At 34.0% G+C, this 22,098-nt stretch overlaps 2 protein-coding genes across 2 annotated transcripts; one reads left to right on the top strand and one right to left on the bottom strand.

Moving 5' to 3' along the window:
* Positions 1-3,902: 3,902 nt before the first annotated feature.
* Positions 3,903-5,740, bottom strand: LOC113738892 (bidirectional sugar transporter SWEET14-like). Its single transcript, XM_027266164.2, has 6 exons — positions 5,602-5,740; positions 5,252-5,288; positions 4,925-5,135; positions 4,674-4,835; positions 4,437-4,556; positions 3,903-4,355 (listed from the first exon to the last, which is right to left on the bottom strand). Exons 1-6 carry the CDS (start codon positions 5,633-5,635, stop codon positions 4,083-4,085), a joined length of 837 nt encoding a protein of 278 aa, XP_027121965.2. The 5' UTR covers positions 5,636-5,740; the 3' UTR covers positions 3,903-4,082.
* Positions 5,741-17,116: 11,376 nt separating this feature from the next.
* Positions 17,117-19,479, top strand: LOC140004661 (uncharacterized). Its single transcript, XM_072044789.1, has 4 exons — positions 17,117-17,453; positions 17,543-17,986; positions 18,072-18,941; positions 19,174-19,479. The coding sequence occupies exons 1-4, from the start codon at positions 17,445-17,447 to the stop codon at positions 19,477-19,479; spliced, it is 1,629 nt and encodes a 542-aa protein (XP_071900890.1). The 5' UTR covers positions 17,117-17,444.
* Positions 19,480-22,098: the final 2,619 nt, after the last annotated feature.

Consider the following 22,098-nt stretch of genomic DNA (forward strand, 5'->3'; position numbering starts at 1 on the left):
CTAAATTCAAGACCAATCCAATCTAATCAATAACAAAATATTTTTTTAATAAAACTTGCATAATTTTTTCTCTTTCTTACACATAATAATACAATACAATTCTTATATTTTCTATATTCATTGTCATATTTTTTTAGAATCAATTTTATAAGAACAAGTGTTTAAACATAATTAGAAGAACTCGAACTATAACGAAAAGAAACCAAAACCATAATCGGAACCAAAACTAGACCGGAACAGGACTCAAGAACTGTAACCATAACTGTCCCTATAAGGGTTAGTTCCTATTCTACCTTTTAGAAGTATTAGAACCGTCGATTTTTAAATCAGAAATTGTGGTTTTGGAACCATGGTCATGTTTAATCACCATATTAAAATTACCTTTTGGAGAGATCTGTCGTTTGACATCAACAACAATCTAATAAGTAGAGAATATTAGGGTGAACCAGAAAAGTGTAAGTAGAATTGGACCTAATCATTGACTAGGTAAACATCCTGTAGTAAGGAGAATAATCGTGAACCATGTACACTATCCTTGTGGATATCAAGCATCTTATCCGTTAGTTAGAGTAGCGGTTGCTATTGCTATAGCGAAACTGATTGAAAAAGAGGGTAAATCGCCACATTAAAATTACCCTTTGGGAAGGCCTATTTGATATCCAAAAACAAGTAGAGAATATTAGTGTAAACCAGAAAAGTTTAGTAGAACTGGATCTACGCACTGAATAAGTTTGCATAAAGGTGTATGTATACTAGGTCAGTGATAAATAAGTTAGGATGTCAAACCCAGAGTTAACAGTCAAAAACAAAATAATTTAGTGACATACAAGTCAATAGCAATAGTATTTTCTAAGTTGAATGTCAAAATTTACTTAATGGGTCATACTAAACAATATAGTAACCAAAGTACGAGACACAAATTGCTATGTAATTGCACTTTTCATCTGAGGGGGCATTGCTTACGCGGACATCGACATATAGTCAGTTACACAAAAATTCAGTGATGCACAGCATTGCTCATAATTAGGGAAAATGAAGCATGAGACGCGAAATATATGCTCAAAATAGTGTTTTACATGCTGTGTAGGTTTCTCAGTTTGATTATAAAAATCTGTTTCCTTCAAAATTCTATGTCTTTCTACACCAATGACTCGGCTATTTACCCTACAAATCAAATAAAAGAAAGGCCAAATAATTCAATCACTATCAGCAAATGACATCACTTGCTAATATGTGTTCTAGACAAAAATTTGAAATGAAAGGAGGATAAATGAATGAAGCGATTTTCTAATAGTGTTCAATGGGCATTTGTTAAAACAGCTAAATTACCCTTAATCTATCACATGAATGCACACATTAATAATTGTCATATTACCTTACATTATAAGCTTCCTCTATTTAACTTTTCATTTTTAAAATAGGGTTATTATGACTTTACTCCCGTAAACTATCATTACTATCAGTTTATCCCTAATGTTTTTTTTTATTCACTTCACTCCCATAAGTAATTCAATTCAACATATTAAGAAATTTTGGACAAAAATACCCTTTTACTCTATAACATTATTACATTGTTATTATCACTTTATCCCTTTACATTATACTGATACAATCGCTTTAATTCCTAACATTATTTTTTACATATTTTACCTCGTTATTAATCTGACTAGTGTGGTAAAATTTTTTAAAATATATTTATCCTTTTTTATATATAATTAAAAATAAAAAAATTGGAATGGTTATTCTTCCTTTATTTTTCACTTTAAGAGATCCAAAAACATAAAAATAAATGGGTTTTCTTAAATTTATTTTTCACACTTATTAATACTAGGAAAAGAAAAAAAGATAGGAAAGAAGGAAATAGAAAATTATATTTTACAAAGAAAGAAGACAAAAAAAATCTAACATTATCGTATTACTTTAAGGTTGTTGGGATTAGGATTGGAATTTGGTAATAAACAGAAAAGTGAAATAATTTTAAAATAATAAAAATATTTAATTCTTTTTTATTTGTATTTTTTTAAAAAATGAATTGACTCTCTCTCTCCCCCTCCCCTACCCCCTCCCCATCTTTCTACTTTTTTCAATATTAATAAGATTGCAAAAAAGAAAGAGATTAATACTTTGGCTTTTTTTTAATACTAAAAAGAAGAAGTGCCACTCTAAATTTTTTATTGTTTTGATTATTCAAAGAGAAGGGTAATTTTTTCTAAAGTTTTTTAACTTGTTAAGTTAGATTAATGATGGGATAAATTGCCTAAAAAATGAATTTAGGTGTAAATTGATAATGAGACTATAGTTTATGCGATAAAGTGATAATAATTTTAAGGGCTAAATATATCTTTTCATTTCAATTAACAAATTTAGTTAAGTTTCACCGTTAGTTTTGGAAGTAAAGTGATTAAAAGGTAACGTAAAGGAGGAAATTGATAGTGACATTGAACGTTAACGGGATAATGTGATAATAACCCTTTAAAATATTAATACATGAACTGTATTTTAATGAATATGAGCGTACGGAATCGTTAGACAAATCCATTAATAAAATTTATCTTCCCAATTGCTAGGGCGGGTTTCTAGGACCTCTATCATGGTTTGAAATGAGCAACTGAATCCATCACCAAATTTTGCCAATTCAACCCCAATCAAAACAGCCAGTTGATTGTCTCTGAGTAGCAATTATTCCTATTCTCAAATAATTTATTGAACCTACATTTAGCATCTAATTCTAGAAAATCAATTATGTAATGTTATCAGCTATTTTTTGAAAGCTGATTAATTTCTTAGAAAGGTAAAATTAGAAGTTAGAAAGTACTTGCTTTTACGGTTCTGATTTTGGCTTTTTTAAAAAATCAGCTTTTAAGAGAATATGTTGAGAACAGGCCGGTATATATGCCGCTATGAGATATCAGGAGTTCTTATCCCAAGACACTCCAAATCCATTCCTCTTCTTCTTTTCCCCCATTTTCTTTAATTTTTTTGGATAGGAATTCTAGGAAATGAGACATAAATTTATTTTGTTTCTTTTACACCAGGAAGGCTCCAAGCCTTACATGGGAATGGCGAAAGGGGCAAGTTACTTTTGAGGTGCATTCCTGCTGAAGGATCGGCTTCTCAAATGGGGCACTCCTACTGATGGATGGTGCTCCTTATATGCAAAGGAGAAGGAATCTGTTGAACACCAAAAAAAATTACCTTTTAGGTGAACAAAGTCACAAAAGATTGGGTTTCCAAGTAGTTTTTGAAATTCTTCATACTCTTTCTTTCATCTCTCCATTTAAATTTCTCATCTATAACTTTTTTTTTTTAATTTACTTGTTTACACTTCGAAGGTGTTATCAAAGATGATGATGCACTGAGGAGAACTTGAATAAACCGAATTATTTTTAGCATTCACTTTGCAAAAATCAAATTAGAATATATTGGTAATTATATATATATTTTTTTATTTTCTTGTTTTAATTTGCAAAAGTCAAATTGGAATGTATTGGTTACCTGTGATGTCAGGATTAATAAAAGAAAATTATAAAAGAACTTAGCTCTTACATAATGATGTTTAGAAAAAGTTAGGAGCACTTAACTTCCAGTTGAACTTTACCTATAATTACTTGACAACATTTTCAAAAGGCACTTCAAGACAAGACTAAGCCACGCTTAACTTTGCTTTGTTACTTTGGGCTTTCGATAACAGCAATTGCTATTTTACATCAAACCCAAAAGGAGTTGGAAAAGTTTAGCTTGTGCAAGATAATATATCTAACATAATCTTTGGCTTCACCTTTGCAGAAGTCATCAATATTTGGCGGAAACAGAAGGCATCTGCAATTGCTTTTGCCTTTTCTTCTTGCATGGGCAAGAGGCCCATGACAACATACATAATTCTCTAGGAAGGAAAAACAACATTAATTGAAAGAGATACTTGCCATATATAGTTAATTAGAGAACATTCATTGCACAATATTGGGATGTTACATGACCAATTTGAGGATAGACATTCAATAGCAAACTAATTTTAGAAGAAACACAATTAGAATAAGAGATTCTTGATTTGAGTGCTTGGTTTTTTAAGCACTATGGAAACTTCAGCTTGAAGGTTCTGTGATCTTCTTAACCATTCCGTTTTCATTATTGAGTTGAGCAGAAATCACTGAAACTATTTCTGGACGTACAAGTGCACTCAACTTTACAACCTCAATAACTTGCTCTTGCAATTCAGGAAGTTTGTGTTCCTCTAGAACTATAACCTGATTTTGAATTTCAGGAAGCTTTTGCTCAACAGCTTTCTTGGCATTCTTGTAAATCAAATACAGTACCATTTGAAGGATCCCAAAGAAGAAACCTAGTATATTGGGAATCTATAAACGATCCAAAATAGAAATAGTATTAGTATTTGAAATGTACAAGCACAAGTGTAAAATATGGAGGATTGTACTTACAGCAATGTTATAATCTTTGCGCAGAAAGCCGTAGAAGAACCACATAATGGCACTTAATGTGAGGAAAAACGATGGAAGAAATGGCATGTATTCAACGCTCTTGGTTAGTATGACTTGTCTCTGTGGATTAAAAAGTTCAAGGAAAAACTATTTGTATCAAAACTATAATCAATATAAAATTAATGAAGGCAAAAAATTGCATGTATATTAGTGAAAATTATGTTTGCAAACACTTACCACTATGGCCAAAGGTGCCACAAAAACACAAAATGAGAGCACTAGACCAATCCATCCAACAATTCTTGCACGGGTTTTGCCAGTTGAAAGTGACTGAGTTAGGAGAATTATAGAGCCAAATCCCATGACAACTAGCAAAGCAAGTAGTTTCGCGGTTTGAATCTGCAATTTAGCACAAAGTAATTAGTCGATCAAGGATTAAGAATAACGCTCGAGATTATGATTAGTAGATAATATAATTTGCTTAGTACCCTAGCTCGTCTTGGTGCATAAAAGAGGTAGTAGCAAAGGTACACAGTTTGAAAGAAACAGCCAACAGAGTTTATGGTAATGAGAAGAGTTGTGTCTGGTTTGAGGAATGCATAGTATATCCACAGCATTGCACTGAATAAGCCAACCACGTAAGGAACGGATTGAAACCCTTCAGTCGATTTCTTCTTGTAAATGGAGTAGAATGTTGGCCTGCAGTTAAAAAATAAAATTAAGAGAACATGCTTACAGTTATGCTCAAAACAAAATCATTCAGCTAAGCACGTTATTAGCTGCCCCAAGGAAAAGGAAGCAAACGATTGACTCACAGTGGTGCAAGGTAGACCATGAATGAAAAAATATTACCTGCAAAACAACGAAACATGAGCACGAAGTATTAGATGTTTAAACAAAATCCCAAGAAAACTTCATTCTTAATGCAAGAAAATATACAAAATAAAAAAAGTAAACCAAGATGAAAGAAAAATAACTCATTTCTCATGACATGCAACGTGATAAACTGTTTCCCTCGATGTTGTATGAATCGTAACAATTTAACTACATCTTGTTTGTTCACTTTTCTCTCTTCACGACAAATTGTTTTCTTGGGTGCATTATCAGCCTCTTGCTTAAATGTAATACTAGGTTTGACTCATTTTGCATATGTAATTAGTCATACCTAGGAGGCCAAAGATGAAAGCCAATTGAGCCATCTCTCCAGCAAAGAAAGAAAAACTTTTGAGATTTTCTCTTATAAACAAGATAAACTACTGGACTGGAATTACTGAACTTATGAGGGTTGTTTTACACCGTTGGACAGAAAATGCAGTATGGCGCACAGGGTTTATATAGAGGAGATGGAACATTCAGCTGTGCCTAGTTTCGAGGAAGGAAAGCACTGAGGGGAGTCAATGTAACAGTACAAGGCAATACCTGAAAAATTTACCTTTTTTTGTCAATCTTTACAGTTGTTCACGAGTACTACAGTAATCACGATCCAATATGCTTTCACTCTCTAATGCTCCATTTAACCATATTTGGATGGTTTCTGCCTCGCACAAAAAACCCTTCACCCCTATCCATGTAGTTCAATTTGCTGCAGGTACAATACTCGATAACAAGAGGGTCCCATTTTCACTCTTTATGATGTGTCACCCACCAGCCAATTGAACTTAAGGGTTACAACTCATACTCACAGTTTCCGGAAGAGTTTGATGCTTTCTTGTTGAAGCCCGAGTTGTGCTTCTATTCACCGAAAACAAATTTAGAATGGTGTGCCCATGTCATCACCAATAATACTCTTATGCATGGGGGCCATTTTGTCTCTAGCTGTCAAAATTCCTCTCTAAGCAATAAACGTGGCGATTAAGAGGCTAGAGTTTGCTACTTAATCCTTTTGCCTTCTTGGTGTTAGAAAGGTATTATGCTTCTGCACCAGACAGAATTTAGTACGCGAAAAAGGGTAAAGTTGATACTACTGATTAACGAGCTAGATCAACATTAGGTTGGATTTCAGTGCGACAAGTTGAAACCAGCCCAACCCACTCTGTCAATTATTTCCTTCTTGAGAGTGGTCAATATTTACAAAACTTTGATCTAATAGCTGGATTGACAATTAAAGAAATAGCTGTAATATGTATGATCGTTGGTGATGCTTCAATTTTCCTTATCTAATACAAAATCTTCGTTATATATATATAATACGGGGCTCTAAACCTTAATTACAAAGGAGAATGAGATCTTGAGAATCAAAATATGAATATTACTTGACTAATATCCCTTCTAGTTGAATTGGGTTTTGGTTCTTATTACACTCTAGTTTATAACGTCCATGTAAAGAAAAAAAAAAGGTCGTAGTCTTTTACTACGAAAAGAGAAGTGATAGATCTCCACAACGTTAATAGTTATTTTATCTAACATTTTGCTATGCAAGAAAGAGTGATACATATCTTGGGGGAATGACATCCATTAGTTTGGCTTGAGAAAACACTGGTTTGCAAGTTGAAATTACACTCATCTCTTTTTGTTGATTAGTTACGAAAAGAGAGGAATAAAACGAGTGACAAGGGCTTCGTCATCAAGGTGTGATTCGGTGAGTCCTATCCAATTTATGGAAAAATCCTCCAGCTTAGTGTAAGTTGACCAACATCATCCATAAACCAAAAGTGATCCAAGATCTCGTATGGTCCATTTTGTGTTACGTATGGCCTCTTTTAGATTAATTGCTGGGTGGCTTTTGTTAATCTCCTACAGCCGCCAAAAAAAAAAAAAAACTAGAGCTCAAGCAAGAACTGAACACATTTTCTAACTAAGTTTAGGAATAAAAGAACGATTAGGATTGAGATAGAGATAGTGAATTAGTGATACATATACGTGGCTCAGGTTTGCATTGCATTTTATGATGGTTAATCTAAAATACCGTACGATTACGTATTTGCACAAGTGATATTAGTCAAACAGCATGTTACTTGCTAATTTGCTATTAATTTGCATGATCTGCACTGAAAATTAATAGCAGGAAATACATCCCAGAATGCAATCAGTTTTTATCTATAAACGAAGGTACTAGTAATGCATTTGAAAATCTTAGGTTCCGTTACTAGAGTATGCATTCCGAGTTTATACATGTACACACACAAACACATACACACACATATATAGCATACATGAGCACTATATTGCTTTTTACTTCATAGGTTTAAGTTCTATTAGCTTTACTTATGATGCATGGTGTTAAATGGACAATAGAAAGTATTGCACTATATCTTTAATCATATAACATAAAAAAAAATTGATATAGAAATGCTAATGTAGAAGGCCTTTGGTTTTGAATTTAATAGCATCCATTTTCACTAAATTAAAAAATTAACGAATTTTGCATTTACGTACTCATAGGCAACTTCATGGATGCTAAAAAAAAAAATTCAGGGAGGCTAACTAATTTGAAAATTTAGACAAATCATATGTGTTAAGATCCAAGCGCGAAACAAACAACTATTGAAATATCAAGTACACAATAATTTAATGATAAACAAACCACAAACATAAAAGATAGACGATACACAATATTTAACGTGGTTTGACTTTACCATTGAGCCTACGTCCACGGAGAGAAACCCGTTCTTTATTATGAGAGGAAACCCTATACAAGAATACAATTTGAACCCAAATCCAATTCTTGTATACCATCTCTTATCTTCCAAGGACCCTCTCTCATACTCCATGTATAAGACTACATGATGTCCTTGTATGTCCTTATATGTCCCTTTGTAGTATCACAATCCACCTATTTATAGAGTGCATTACTTGACCAAAAAATCAAATGACAATAGGAAACCAATTCTAATTTTTAAACTTGTATAGAATAAGAAATAATTTCTAATCTTAAACAAAATAGAAAATTCCTTGGCTACTATTTCGAGTAACTAAAACCAATTAGAAAATTAGTTACTTCCACACAAAACAAAAAATCTACCAAAAAGAAATTAAACTAATTTCCTAACAAATCTCCACCTTGGAGAAAATTTCTTTTAGCAGCCATTTGCCTTCAACTACCAAATAATATGGTATCGAACTACACACTCGAATCAATACAATCTTGGCACCAAATTGATTCAATCGGCAAATGAACATGTGTAATTACCCCGAATCCAACCTCTAGTTGACTCGTGAGAAGGTGCCTCAATTTACCATCTTTCTTTGCAGAATTTCTTCTCATCACCACTTGCAATTCGGGATTCCCTTCTGTGAGCTTTAACCCTAAACATTGAGGCAATCAAATGGTAAAATTACCATATTTCTTTCCATCCTCAAGATTATCTCGCCATGTGTGGTTTCCAAAACTCCACCTAAAACAAAAAACTCGTAACTGTTAGAATCTTCTGACGTATGGAAATTAGATCTCTTTATTTCTGTGAGACACGTGCCACACCACCCAAAAAACATAACCGAAATCTAAAAGTCACTGGAATGAAATATCAACCATTGGAGGTGTGAGAAAATCTCCACTAATTCACGTCCAAAATCAACATTGGATTCCACTTTTTTCTTGACTCTTGAATCACCTATCTAGATTCACCGTCAAGTATCTTCATACTTTTCAACTTTCCATCCTGCACCATCAATGCTTTTTGCCAAACCATTGAAACAAGGATATCCATTAAATTGGTTAATTTGTAACAGCTACCAATCCACTTGATCTCAATAGCTAACAAGGATCCAATCTTGAACAATCAAACTCTTGATCTAACCATTCAGTTTGTTGAGATCAAAGTGCTTGTGAGCAGCTCAATTTCACAATCAAGTTCTGATACCACTTGTTAGGATCTAAACGCGGAACAAACAACTATTGAGATATGAATTACACAACAATTTAATGATAAATAAGCCACAAGCATAAAAGATAGACGATACACAATATCTAAAGTGGTTGGATTCCACCATTGAATCTACGTCCACGGAGAGAAACCCGTTCTTTATTATGAGAGGAAAACCCTATATAAGAATACAATTTGAATCCAAACCCAACCCTTATATACCATCTCTCATCTCTCAAGAACTCTCTCTCATACCTATGTATAAGGCTACATGATGTCCTTATGTGTCCTTATATGTTCCTTTGTAGTATGGCAAATCACCTATTTATAGAGAATATTATTTGGCCAAAAAATCAAATAACAATAGGAAACTAATTCTAATTTTTAGACATGTATAGAACAGGAAATAACTTTTAATCCTAAATAAAATAGAAAATTCTTTGACTACTATTTCAAGTAATTAAAACCAATTCGAAAACTAGTTACTTCCACACAAAATAAGAAACCTGTCCTAAAAGAAATTAAGCCAATTTTCTAACAACATGGATATTAGTGGAATTACATGGGTGGCATGCGCCCTAATGCTTTCATTGTAGATCTGCCTCTACTTAGAACTTGTTTGGATTGCTATTTTTGGAGTTCTTATAAAAATAGTATTGTAACAATTTGATATACGTAAAATAAAAAGGTGATTGAAAAATATGTTCATGAAAAACATAAATATTTTTGGAAAAAAAATGATAATCCAAACAAGGCCATATTATCCAAAATTTGAAGCTTGCCTTGTTACTTAATTTACAGTCTTAAGTTTCAAAATAACACTAATAATAGTTTCAAATTTTGGTACCTGGCTTGGGACCCAGAATTGCTATTCTTAATGTTGCAAATGTTGATGAAAAATAAGAAATAACACGTGCTAGGACAAGCACATTATCACATAAGTGATTTTACATATAATTTAGAGTTATTATCATTTTATCCCATTTAAACTATATCATTACTATCAGTTTACTTCCTAACGTTATCTTTTAGTCACTTTACCTCCATAAGTAATTCAACGCAACATGTTAAGAAATTTTGGACAAAAATACCCTTTTACTCTATAGCATTACGACATTGTTATTATCATTTTATCCCTTTAAATTATAGTGATACAATCGCTTTAATTTCTAATATTATTTTCTATGCATTTTATCTCATCGTTAATCTAACTAGTATGGCAAAAATTTTTAAATATATTTATGCTTTTTTATATATAATTAAAAATAAAAAAATTGGAATGGTTATTCTTCCTTATTTTTCACTTTAAGAGATCCAAAAACATAAAAATAAACGAATTTTCTCAATTTTTTTCACACTAATTAATATTAGTTAAAGAAAAAGAGATACGAAAGAAGGAGATAGAAAATTAGATTTTGCAAGGAAAGAAAATAAAGAAGGGTCTAACATTATTGTATTATTTTAAGATTGTTGGGATTAGAATTGAAATTTGATAGTAAATAGAAAAATGAAATAATTTTAAAATAATAAAAATATTTAATTCTTTTTTATTTGTATTTTTAAAAAAAATGAATTGGGCTCTCCCTTCCCCTTCCCCTTCCCCATTTTTCGATTTTTTTTCAATATTAATAAGATTGACAAGAAAAAAGAGATTGATACTTTGACTTTTTTTCTTGATACTAAAAAGGAGAAGAACCACTTTATTATTTTTATTATATAAAGAGGAGGGTACTTTCTTCTAAATTTTTTTAACTTGCTAAGTTGGTTTAATGGTAGGATAAATTGCCTAAAAAATAACTCTATGGGGTAAATTGATAATGAGACTATAGTTTATGGAGATAAAGTGATAATAATTTTAAGAGCTAAACTTGTCTTTTCACTTTAATTAACAAATCCCGTTAAGTTTAACCATTAGTTTTGGGGGGTAAAGTAATTAAAAGATAACGTTAAAGGAAAAATAGATAGTGATACCGAACTTTAAGGGGGGAAAGTGATAATAATGCTATAATTTATGTATATCTTTGTAATGTATAAAGATATGATCTTTGTCTCAACAAAAAATAAATAAATAAAATTTAGCCAAATGCTGAAAGGAAAACTCCAAGTATTCTATCTACAATAATTGCGCATGAAAAAAAAAAAAGAAGAAAACACTTCATATCTTTTGCAAAGTGAAGGTATTTGGACGCGTCAAAGTAGCCCATCCAATGTTCTGTCTCAGCCCCAGAAGTCTGAGAAAACAATATGTGGGCTAATTTAGCAATAGGGTCTAACCCCAAAGACCCAGGCAGAAGACCGAACCAATCATTGGCCCACATTGCTCATTTTTCCGATCGCTTTAACTGACTAAACGCAAAACCTCGACAACCCGATTAATTTTGTTTTTCTTTTTAAAATTTATTGTTGGCTGATTAAAAACGAGTTGATTTGAAAAGAAAGACAAATGGTATTGCCACAACCCATTTATTCCCACGACCATTTTGATTAAGATGACAAAAGTATCTATTTACATCCAAATCGTAATTGGACTTGGAGAAGAGCTAGTTTGTCATTTTGTCCAAAAATTGGTGTAGAAATAAATGGCATCAACCAGGGGTTAGGCTTTATATTGAATGTCCCTGCAACTTTTGTGCTCTTCTCCAAAAATAATCTAAATTTCTTGAAAACAAATTTAGAACTATTCTCTCTGCGATGTTAAACCGCAAAATTTTTTATTGTAAACTATTCTAAGAATTCTAATTAGGATGGCAGTCTATTGTGTATCCCTTATTTTCAAGATTTCCTCTCCACTTTAGAGTTATATTTTTTGATTTGTCTAAGAGGTGTCTTATTCGTTAATATATTTTTTAGGTGTTATTTTTTTTGAAAATTTAAGATTAATTAGGAAAAATAAATAAATAAATATAAGGGAGGGTAGACAATATTAAATAAGAAAAGTATATAAATGTAAGAGAGAATAATAATTATTAATATGTGTATATATATGATATATTAAATGAATATCGGGTGTGTTAACGAGTAACCCCATATTTTTTTACCCTAAAACACTTTCTGTATGCCTTCATTTTATGACAAGTGGTGCTTCGAAGAGCACACTGCAAGTTACGATAGAAACCAAATTGCATCCCCTCTGACACTAACAAATTGATTTACCAGAGCGGCGAGACATATAATTTTTTACTTACATCTTCACCAACAAATTGGTTACCTTTTATGCTACAGTTCCCACATCATCACCAACAAATTGGTTAACTTTTATGCTAAAGTTTCCCAATTTAAACAAAAGACTAGTGCATGTCAATTTCAATTCTGGCTCCTTGCTTTAGACCCCATTTTGAGGACAACTTAATGTTGACAAACTGTTTTTTGTGGCTATGATGAACTAGAATTACAGTGTGAAACATATGCACAATATCTCCTCTCCTTTTCTTTTCTTCTTTTATCTTTCCCTTTTCCTCCCCTCTCGCCTTTCATATTCTTGTACTGCATTCTAATAAGGAGCTCTATATTCGTAAAGCACATACAGGAACACAATGGTAAGGACGGATTATTTTTTCATGACAAATTGTGTATTTGAATCCCACTATTAGTATGACGGTTGTGTTGGTAAATAATTTGTAAAAAATTGTGTAATCGATCCGGAGAGCATGTCCTAATTTGCAGTGATAATCGAAATTGAACCTACTCAAATTTTTTCTTACAAAAAGAAGGCAATCTGCAAGAACTACTACAATAGACCGATGATCTCAAGAGCATGTCTTGACACATGTGGTAGTGATTGAAACTGAACCCATCCAAAAAAGAAAAGAGTGCTGGAATGGATTGATTTAACCCAAGAAAGCAAAATCATGTAGACGTGATGAGCACAAGAACTTCTTATCAGCTTGCGTTTTGACAATATTATGAATTGATTAGTGAAGATTAAGACAACAAATCCTAGGACAATTAGAGATTAAGATGAACCCACTTGTCGTCTATTTTTAAATGACATGCCAAACGTTATCCCAGGGATGATGGCTTTTAACTACTGGATCAAAATTGAAGATTATATTTGATTACCTGTTTTACAGATACATGTATCCTTAAAAAAAGCTAAGTAGATAGACAGATAATTTGTGCATTGTGGCAGGAATAGTGTGCTCATGTCACTTGCATTTTGAAAAGATTCTTGCCTGACTAATGGGTTGAAGGATATGGTTGTACTACAAGTCTAAAGCTTACCGAAAATTAGTTAATCATACGTGAATGTCTAATTGCGTGACAGGTATAGCCACATTATATGATGTGAGCATCGTCATGCTTCAAAAGATGGATTCCCAAAAGGTTGTTTAACTCATAAAAAATTTGTAATAATAAGGATTGATTGAATTGAGGCGGCGTATGATAGTTTTAAGCATTGAAATCAAAAGGGTCTATAGTTGTTGAATCAAGCCACTTAATGAAGTTTCTTATATATGCTAAATTCTGAACAAAAAGATAACGTATCAATTCTTGACAAATTCTATAAGCAATTCTAGCAAATTGCAAATTCTGACAGACGTAGTTGCTTTTAGAAATCATGCATCCTAGGAAGTTTCATTTTTCTCTTCGTTGGTAGATCTGCACTTGCTAGAAGAAGGAAAGTGATGTTGCATAGTCTTCTTTCAAATATAAGATCAGGAAAAAAAGAAAAGAGAAGATAGAGGTAGTTCAGAATACAATAATTAATGCTTCAATTTCAGCTTAGTTCAGTAACCTGCAAAATGTATCTAATTTGTAGAAAATTGCTAAGATAAATACCGACCCAAGAAAATTGCTAAGATAAATTATCATAAAAACCTTACTAATGAAATTGGTCTGCCATTCTTCCTTTTTTTTTCCCCCTAAAAGTTGAAGGCAAACTCCTAGTTTGATAGAGGAGAATGGGGAAAGGAGAGGATTTAAAAAGTCAAATAAAGAATCTCCCACTTGGCATCCTATTTCAGTTTATTTTTCTGACTTTAAAAGCTATGCGGATCACCGTCCATTCTTTTTTGGCACCTCTTCCAACCTAATAAAGTAAGAGACTCTTTTTTTTTTTCCGAAAACGATAATAATTGCATGCGTTATTCTATCGTAGATTATAGGGGAAAGAAAGTCTAAAAAAATTAGTTTTTAGGGACTACCAGGTATATAGACTTTATTATATCAAAGAAGTGTTTTTGCACCAGTTTTAAATTTTTTTCGCTATAGACGGAAGTTGAACCTGCACCTGCGCCCAAGGACTTAACTAATACGAGGGTTCTTAGAGCGCGCTATAGACGGGAGGCAAATAAAGCTTCTTAAAGCTTTCTCTAGTGTACTAAAACGAGGTTTCAAACCCACCTCTCCCCAATAGTGTATGAATAGTGTAGATTGTTGATATTAGACTGAAAAAGGAATAAAGAGGAAGATACTTAACCAATTATTTGTGAAATAGATTTAGTGATATATGTATGTGTTAGGGAAAATGCATCCAACTGTGTATATGACTCGTTAAGCTATTATTGGTTTGAGTCTCCTTTTTGGGGCTAATTCCTTAGACTATTGTTTGAAGAAAAAAAAAAAGTCGTCTACCTACGGATCTGACATGGGGTAAGTATGAATCTATGGGTGCCGGGCTGCCTCAGCCCGGCACCTGACACTTTTTTTTTAAAAAAATCCACATGGGTGCCGGGCTGAGACAGCCCGGCACCTGACACCCCAATTTAAAAAAAAAAAAATTTTAAAAATTGGCAGCCCGGCAACCGACAGAATTTTGTGTGATTGAGTTATCAGGTGCCGGGCTCTGTCAGCCCGGCACCTGACAGATTCTTCCTTTTTTTTTTTTTAAAGCTGTGCACCAGACAGCTTTTTAAAGCCATGCGCCCCTCTCGTCCATGCAATTTCCTGACCCGCCAGAGCTTTTATCAGGTGCCTCTTAGCTGGTGGAATCTCAGCTTAGCATCCCGTGGTGCCTAGCTACGGAAAAACAAACAAAAGCTATCTCAGCTTAACACCCCGTGGTGGCTAGCTACGGACAGAAACAAAAGCTGCAATCACGTGGGTTTGCTCCAGTGTCGTGAACTCCGAATGTGTATATAAACGAACCAAACTTCACCCTTCACCCCTCACCCCGCACCTCATTTCTCATTTCCTTATTTCTGAGCTCTCCCAATTCTATTTGCATCATCCCTCTCACTTCTCACTCAGCTTCTCGGCCAAAGTTCCTCCAGAGCCGAAAGACATTTGTTGTGTTTGCGATTTGCCTTCCCTATTGGTGTCTCAGATTTGCCTTGTCGAGAATTGTCCCTCTCGGTGTCTCTGGCCATAGCTTTGTTCGCGGGCAGAATTGGTGAGCCTATTGTTAATGTATTTTTGCTAAGACGTTCATGTTAATTAATTACGATATCGCCGTGCTAATTAATTACGGTGCTTTTGTTTAGGTCGCCGTACTGACTACTAACAGTGCTGACAAGACAATCAATTTTTTAAATACAAATAGTTCGAAAGAGGTTAGTGATCTGTCTTATATAAAAATTGTTATAACTGTTATATTATGTTACTCAATTGGTGATAAATATTTTATATTGTTGTTATATTGTGTTATTAATATTTTTTGTTAAATAAATATTTAATTTATTATAGAATAGTTGTATACAAATAATGTAATTTACTTTTTACGTAAGTTAGCTAATATTAGTTTAATAATATGGTACATGCTTAGTTGAATTAGTTTAGTGATAAAATTAGTTTAAGTAGTTTAATTAGTTGTTTAAATTTATTTAATGGATGAATTAAATTAGTTTAACTAAAATACATAAAATTAGCATAACTTAATTAATGATATTAGTGTTATTAGTTTAATACAATTTACTTTATTATGCAAATTAGTTGATAATTAGTTTATGTAATTTAGTATATGATTAGTTTAATTAGTTTAGTGGATTAATTAGTTTAATTAATTGTGGAATTCGTTGAATTTAAGAGGTTCAATTAGGGGTGAATTTAGATGTATTCGGCAAGGTTAGTTTATGTTATTTAGTATATGTTATTAGTTTAATTAGTTTAAATGAATTTTGATTAAATGAATTTAAATGAATTAGTTTATGTTATTTAGTATATGTTATTAGTTTAATTAGTTTAAATGAATTTCAATTAAATGATTTTAAATGAATTATTTTATGTTATTTAGTATATGATTAGTTTAATTAGCCAATAGGATATATTAGTTTAATTAATTGAATGAATTAATTTTAAGAGGTTCAATTAGGGGTGAATTTAGATGTATTCGGCAAGGTTAGTTTATGTTATCTAGTATATGTTATTAGTTTAATTAGTTTAAATGAATTTTGATTAAATGAATTTAAATGAATTAGTTTATGTTATTTAGTATATGTTATTAGTTTAATTAGTTTAAATGAATTTCGATTAAATGAATTTAAATGAATTAGTTTATGTTATTTAGTATATGATTAGTTTAATTAGCCAATAGGATATATTAGTTTAATTAATTGAATGAATTAATTTTAAGAGGTTCGATTAAATGAATTTAGATGTACTTGGCGAGGTTAATTAATTGAATGGATTAATTGAACGAATTTGTGCAATTGAGTTTTGATTAAGATAGCCGTTTAGTCGGGGCAATTTAAGTAATTGAAATAATACCTATGCTAATAAAATAAATACATAAAATTAATGTAATTAGCATAGCAAAATTTCATAGCTAGTGATATTAGTTTAATGCTATTCACTTTATTTGTTAAATTAGTTGATAATTAGTTTATGTTATTTAGTAAACAATTATTTTAATTAGTTTAGTGGATTAATTAGTTTAATTAGTTGTGAAATTAGTTAAATTTCATCCTGATTCTATTGGGTGGATTGTTATTTGCTGATTCATGTCAGAATCTCGTGAGTTTGAATTGGTTAGACTATGTCCGTGATTTGGATGCCATGAGACAATACAGCTGGGGGGCTGCGACGTTGGCTTGTTTATATTCACGAATGTGCCACGCATCTCGTGTTGGAACAATAACAACTGGAGGTCCATACTTGTTACTACAACTTTGGGCGTGGGAGCGGATTCCTGTGATTCGACCTGATGTACTCCCATATTCTGGAATTGGGGATTTTTCCGAGAGGAGGGAGATGGGCAGCCGAACGAACAGGGGTTGACCCTTCTAGTTAGTCCGGCATACATTATCGGGAGCAGTTAGCCTTATTACGCATGGATCAGGTATTTGTCTCTTATATCTAAATAAATTATTTATAATAATAATATCACAAAGAGCCGATCCACAATCTAAATAATTGTTATGATATCAGTTTATTTGGATGCCGTATACCGATGATATACTGGCACGACTACCTGATTACTGCAAACGGGGAGCGCACATATGGCGGGCAAGAGTCCCTCTTATATTCTGGTACATCGTCGAATTTCATTTTCCTGATCGTGTCATGCGTCAATTTGGGATGAGGCAGGACATTTCGGAACCAGTTGACACTAATCGGGGTGGTTTACACCAATTGGATATTTCTGGTTATCCGGGAAGAAATTGGGCTGATTTTCATAAGGGTTGGATAGCATACTGGAATGCGCGTGCAACTGCAGAGGTACCTGGTGTGCCCATAGATACATTCAGGCCTTCCAATAAGTATCTCGAGTGGTATCATAATCACACCATTCTGTACATTACGCCTCCTATCCAGCAGCATGCACAGTATGGGCATATGTTGCATGGAGTTTCTGGCCAGTTTGAGTATTTGGTAAGTTATTACTATATACTAATTTAATTAATTTACTATTCAACAATGATTAAAAAGGATTGTCGCCGTTTTTTGTATATGTCAGATGGGTACTATGCAGCAGGTTGGCCAGCAATCGCGTGATGCACTACAGCTTGAGAACACTAACGGTCGCTTTCATTCCCATTATGCAACCATTGTTGATAGAGCATATGGATCAATGCAATACCTCCAGCGTTTTGATCGCATGGTTGTTGGTGATTTTAATTCTTTCGGTCATAATCCTCCTGTGTCACAAAAAATTCCACAGCCCAATCGTGTGCGGCGTGTCCCTACACAAGGTGGACCATCATCTAGTAGAAGTCGACGGCACAGACATGGCTTGCAAGACGAAGTCATTGGGGAGCAGACCATTCAACACACCGAGGTGCCGGATATCAATGCTATGCCAACTACACAGAATATATCGACTTTTAGCCCTCAGGTGACATCTTTCCCGTACTCATCGCATATTGGTCTAGATGCCACGCCTTTGCCACAGTTTCCACCTTTTGGTGCACATCCCACACCCTCTTCATATTGTCCTGCCTTCGGTGGACAATATCCATCCTCATCGCACGAGCCTCTAGTTGGAAACACTACCATTGCAGCAGTGTCATCTTCTTCTTCTGAACTACATCCAATATTCAATTTTCTTAGTGGAGTGGGTGGTACATCTCCTATTTCAGAGCTTCCTGATTATTATAGTTTTGGACAGCCTATGACCGTACCTACATCGATTCAGCCAGTATGTGCTACTAGATACGGTCATTCGGGAGATTTTGTCACGTATCGCTCTCAGAACGATTGTGATAGCAGTACGACTGCAGACACGGTTGAGGAGGAGGACGCAGGACTTGATGATGCTTCCATAGATGTTGCCCCTCCAATCGATGCACAACAGGAGCCAATAGTTCTGCGGGAACTAGGCCTACAGGCGACTCGAGCTGCTCGCGAGCAGCTCGCGAGCAGCTCGAGTCAAAGCTCGGCTCGAGCTCGTGTTGACCGAGCTCGAGCCGAGCTCGAGCCGTTCGTTAAGACAAACGAGGCGAGCTCGAGCCTTCGTTTCTTTGGCTCGATAGCTCGACGAGCCGCTCGTTAGGCTCGAGTCAGTGTGAAATTACAAATATACCCCTGAATCAATTAAAATTTACAACTTCCTCTATTAGGTTAGATTACCTAATTTTGTTTCTTCACTTCCTTCGATCGATCTTCTTCCTCTGGCTCCGCCGACCGACTGTCCCACTGCCAAACTCCTAATTCGTACTTCCGCTACCGCCATCTCTACTAGCTCCACCTCCACCACTTCCTCCGGCTCCTCAGCAACCTCCAAGCTTTCTCTGCTGACTGTCCTCAGTCCCAACTCTGTCGCAAGTGCAGCTCCAATGAGCGGGGGCACCCGGGTCCCTTACCTAAGAATCGAAAACACCAGATTCATCCCAGTATGCACGGAGCCAGAAAGGCAACCCTCTTGAAACCATGGGAAGTCCCAAACTCCCAATTCCCCGCTACTGCCATATCTGCTTCTACTAGCTCCATCTCCAGTTTCTCCACCGCTTCCACCAGCTCCACATAGGCAACCCAACCAGCTTTTCCGAACCCAACCACTTCAACGAGGCTGACTGACGTCCGAACCCAACCAGCTTCTCGGTGAATTCCTATCTCCGGATTTTGTCTAAGATTTTCCAGTGGAGCAAGTGCGCAACCCACTGAGCTTTTCCTAGATTTTTGCAGGTATGTACTCAGCTTCTTTTTCTTTCTACTCAATGCGCCGTTTAATTCAACAATTTGTATAATGAAAATTCTATTAATCTGGATTATAGATTTGTTGAATTAAGTATCTATATATAATAATAGAGCTGCTAAGTGTAGATTTCCTTTTATCTCTTGTAAATTGGTTCACTATCTTGTTTGAAGCTTTTGAGTTGAAGAATTAAAAAGAATGCAACACTTACACAGTGAAACATTGATAAAAAGGTCCTTGTGGTTCAGTGCACTTCTAGAGGGAAACAATAAAAAAACTGGATTTTTCTCAAATATTTGGTTTTCAATTGAGTGCTTATCTTTGTTATAAAGAATGTTTAACGTGTTACACTTCCAATTTCTTGCTAAGCCAATGAAGCATGATTCGAATGATTCAACTAATTTTTAGATGGTCTCAATGCTATCAATTTTCAATAAATGTGCAACATTAATTCTTACGGCTTCAGAATGATATGAAATGTATCAGTACAGGAATTACGGCTTCAGATTTTGTTAGATAGTCCTTGAAATGTATCAGTGTAGATTGTTAGATATATACTTGAAGCTTGTTAGTCGGACTCCCAAAAATTTTTGTATTCTATATTCAAGATAAATAACATTCTTTTTCATATTTATTTTTATCATATATTAAGTAGTACTGAGAAACATGCAAATATTATACATCATACCGTTCAATTTTATAGCATTAAGTGTCGGGTTTAATCTGATCTTTACAGCTGCTTAGTAAGAATAGAGACTAAAGGCGTGATTTTTCATCTTTGAGAACTAATGAATTAACACCTTTACAAGTTGCTTAATATGCAAATATTATACATCATACTGGTCAAGTTTATAGCATTATGGTCGGCCTTGATTTGATTTTTATGGCTGCTTACAAGAATAAAGACTAACTGAAGACGTGATTTTTCATCTTCAAGAAGTAATTAATTAGCACCTTTACAAGCAGCTTGGAGGACATAGCTTGGATGTTCTTGTTCCTTTAATTTCACACAGTTTTGATTATGAGTGAATACATAACATGAGGTCATTTGCAATCTATATCATTAAAGTTAATATCTAATCCAGCAATATTGACGCTTGAATTACTTAAATATAGTTTCAACCTTCTATAGCCTTCAAGGGCTCTTGATGATCTAACTCAATTATAGTATATTAATGTCAAGACTCTCTAATGGCTTTGGCTTCATGACATTGATGATTCATTTTCATACTCCTATTCGGTACAAAACAGTGAGGACAAAAAAGAATGTGTTATTCTTTTTGTTCAATCTCATAATTAAATCTCTTTGCTTATTTTTCATTTGCTATCTTCTTTTGATAGATCCACTGTTCCCATTGGTCTTGATGACTTCTCTTAGATGTGTGTGTCACCCCAAATTAAAGTAAAAAAAAAGATGGACTTTCTTGAAAATAATTATTGCTACTAACTTGTTTCCTAGTAATAGTAATCTGTTTTGGGACTAAAGAATGCTGCTTATGGCTTTTTTTTTTTTTCCTTTTGGTATAGTTAAAAGAAATTGAGAAAATAAAATGGATACGTCCAACCAAGAGCAATCTTCACCAATTATTAGATCAGTTGGTGATTCCGCTAGTCCAGTGAATATCATTGACAAGGGTATTGCTGTTAACATTGACGAAGAGCTGGAATTCTCTCTTGGTGATGAAGAATTAGGGAGTGAAGATGAAGCATTAGAAGGTGATACACATGCAACCACTCAAACAATTGGAGAAGAAGCTGCTGCGGATGATGGCTTGGATGCTTTTCGAAAAAAAAAGAGGCAGAAAAAATCAGTAGCATGGGATGACTTTAAAGATGTTGAAGTTGGCCATCAAAAAACTCTCATGTCTGAGTGTATTCATTGCCATGCAAAGTTCAAGAAAACGAAAACTAGTACAACTTCAAGTTTGCTAAGGCATAGGAAGTCATGTGCTATCCGATTGCAAAAACTAAAAAAAGCAACACAACAAACAAAGATCAATTTCCCATCTGCTGATTCTGCCGAAGCTTCTCAAACCTATCTTCACTCCGGGACGTTTGATATGGCAGCCATGTGAGAGGCTACTGCTGAATGGGTGCTTATGCATGAGCATCCATTTTCAATTGTGGAGGAAGAAGGCTTCAATTTGATGCAAAAAAGAGGGATGCCCGAATGGCAAAGAATCAATCGGACTATGAACAAAAATGATTGCACATCAGTTTATGAAAGAGAGAAGACAAAATTGAAGAATCAATTAAAGAAAATCAAGAAAATCAGCTTGACTACAGATCTTTGGAAGTCCAAGAACCAAAAAAATGAGTATATGGTCGTAACCGGACATTGGATTGATAG

This window comes from Coffea arabica, chromosome 4c (assembly GCF_036785885.1).
Source record: "Coffea arabica cultivar ET-39 chromosome 4c, Coffea Arabica ET-39 HiFi, whole genome shotgun sequence".
Lineage (NCBI taxonomy): Eukaryota > Viridiplantae > Streptophyta > Magnoliopsida > Gentianales > Rubiaceae > Coffea > Coffea arabica.

Bases quoted from the DNA above. Each gene is read 5' to 3' on its own strand.
- LOC113738892 (XM_027266164.2), bottom strand. From the start codon at position 5,635: ATGGCTCAATTGGCTTTCATCTTTGGCCTCCTAG. The intron at 5,289-5,601 runs GTATGACTAATT...GTTGTTTTGCAG, and splicing joins TTTCATCTTTGGCCTCCTAG to GTAATATTTTTTCATTCATG. The intron at 4,356-4,436 runs GTAAGTACAATC...GATCGTTTATAG, and splicing joins GCAAAGATTATAACATTGCT to ATTCCCAATATACTAGGTTT.
- LOC140004661 (XM_072044789.1), top strand. The intron at 17,987-18,071 runs GTAAGTTATTAC...TGTATATGTCAG, and splicing joins CTGGCCAGTTTGAGTATTTG to ATGGGTACTATGCAGCAGGT. The intron at 18,942-19,173 runs GCGACTCGAGCT...TTCCTCTATTAG, and splicing joins TGCGGGAACTAGGCCTACAG to GTTAGATTACCTAATTTTGT.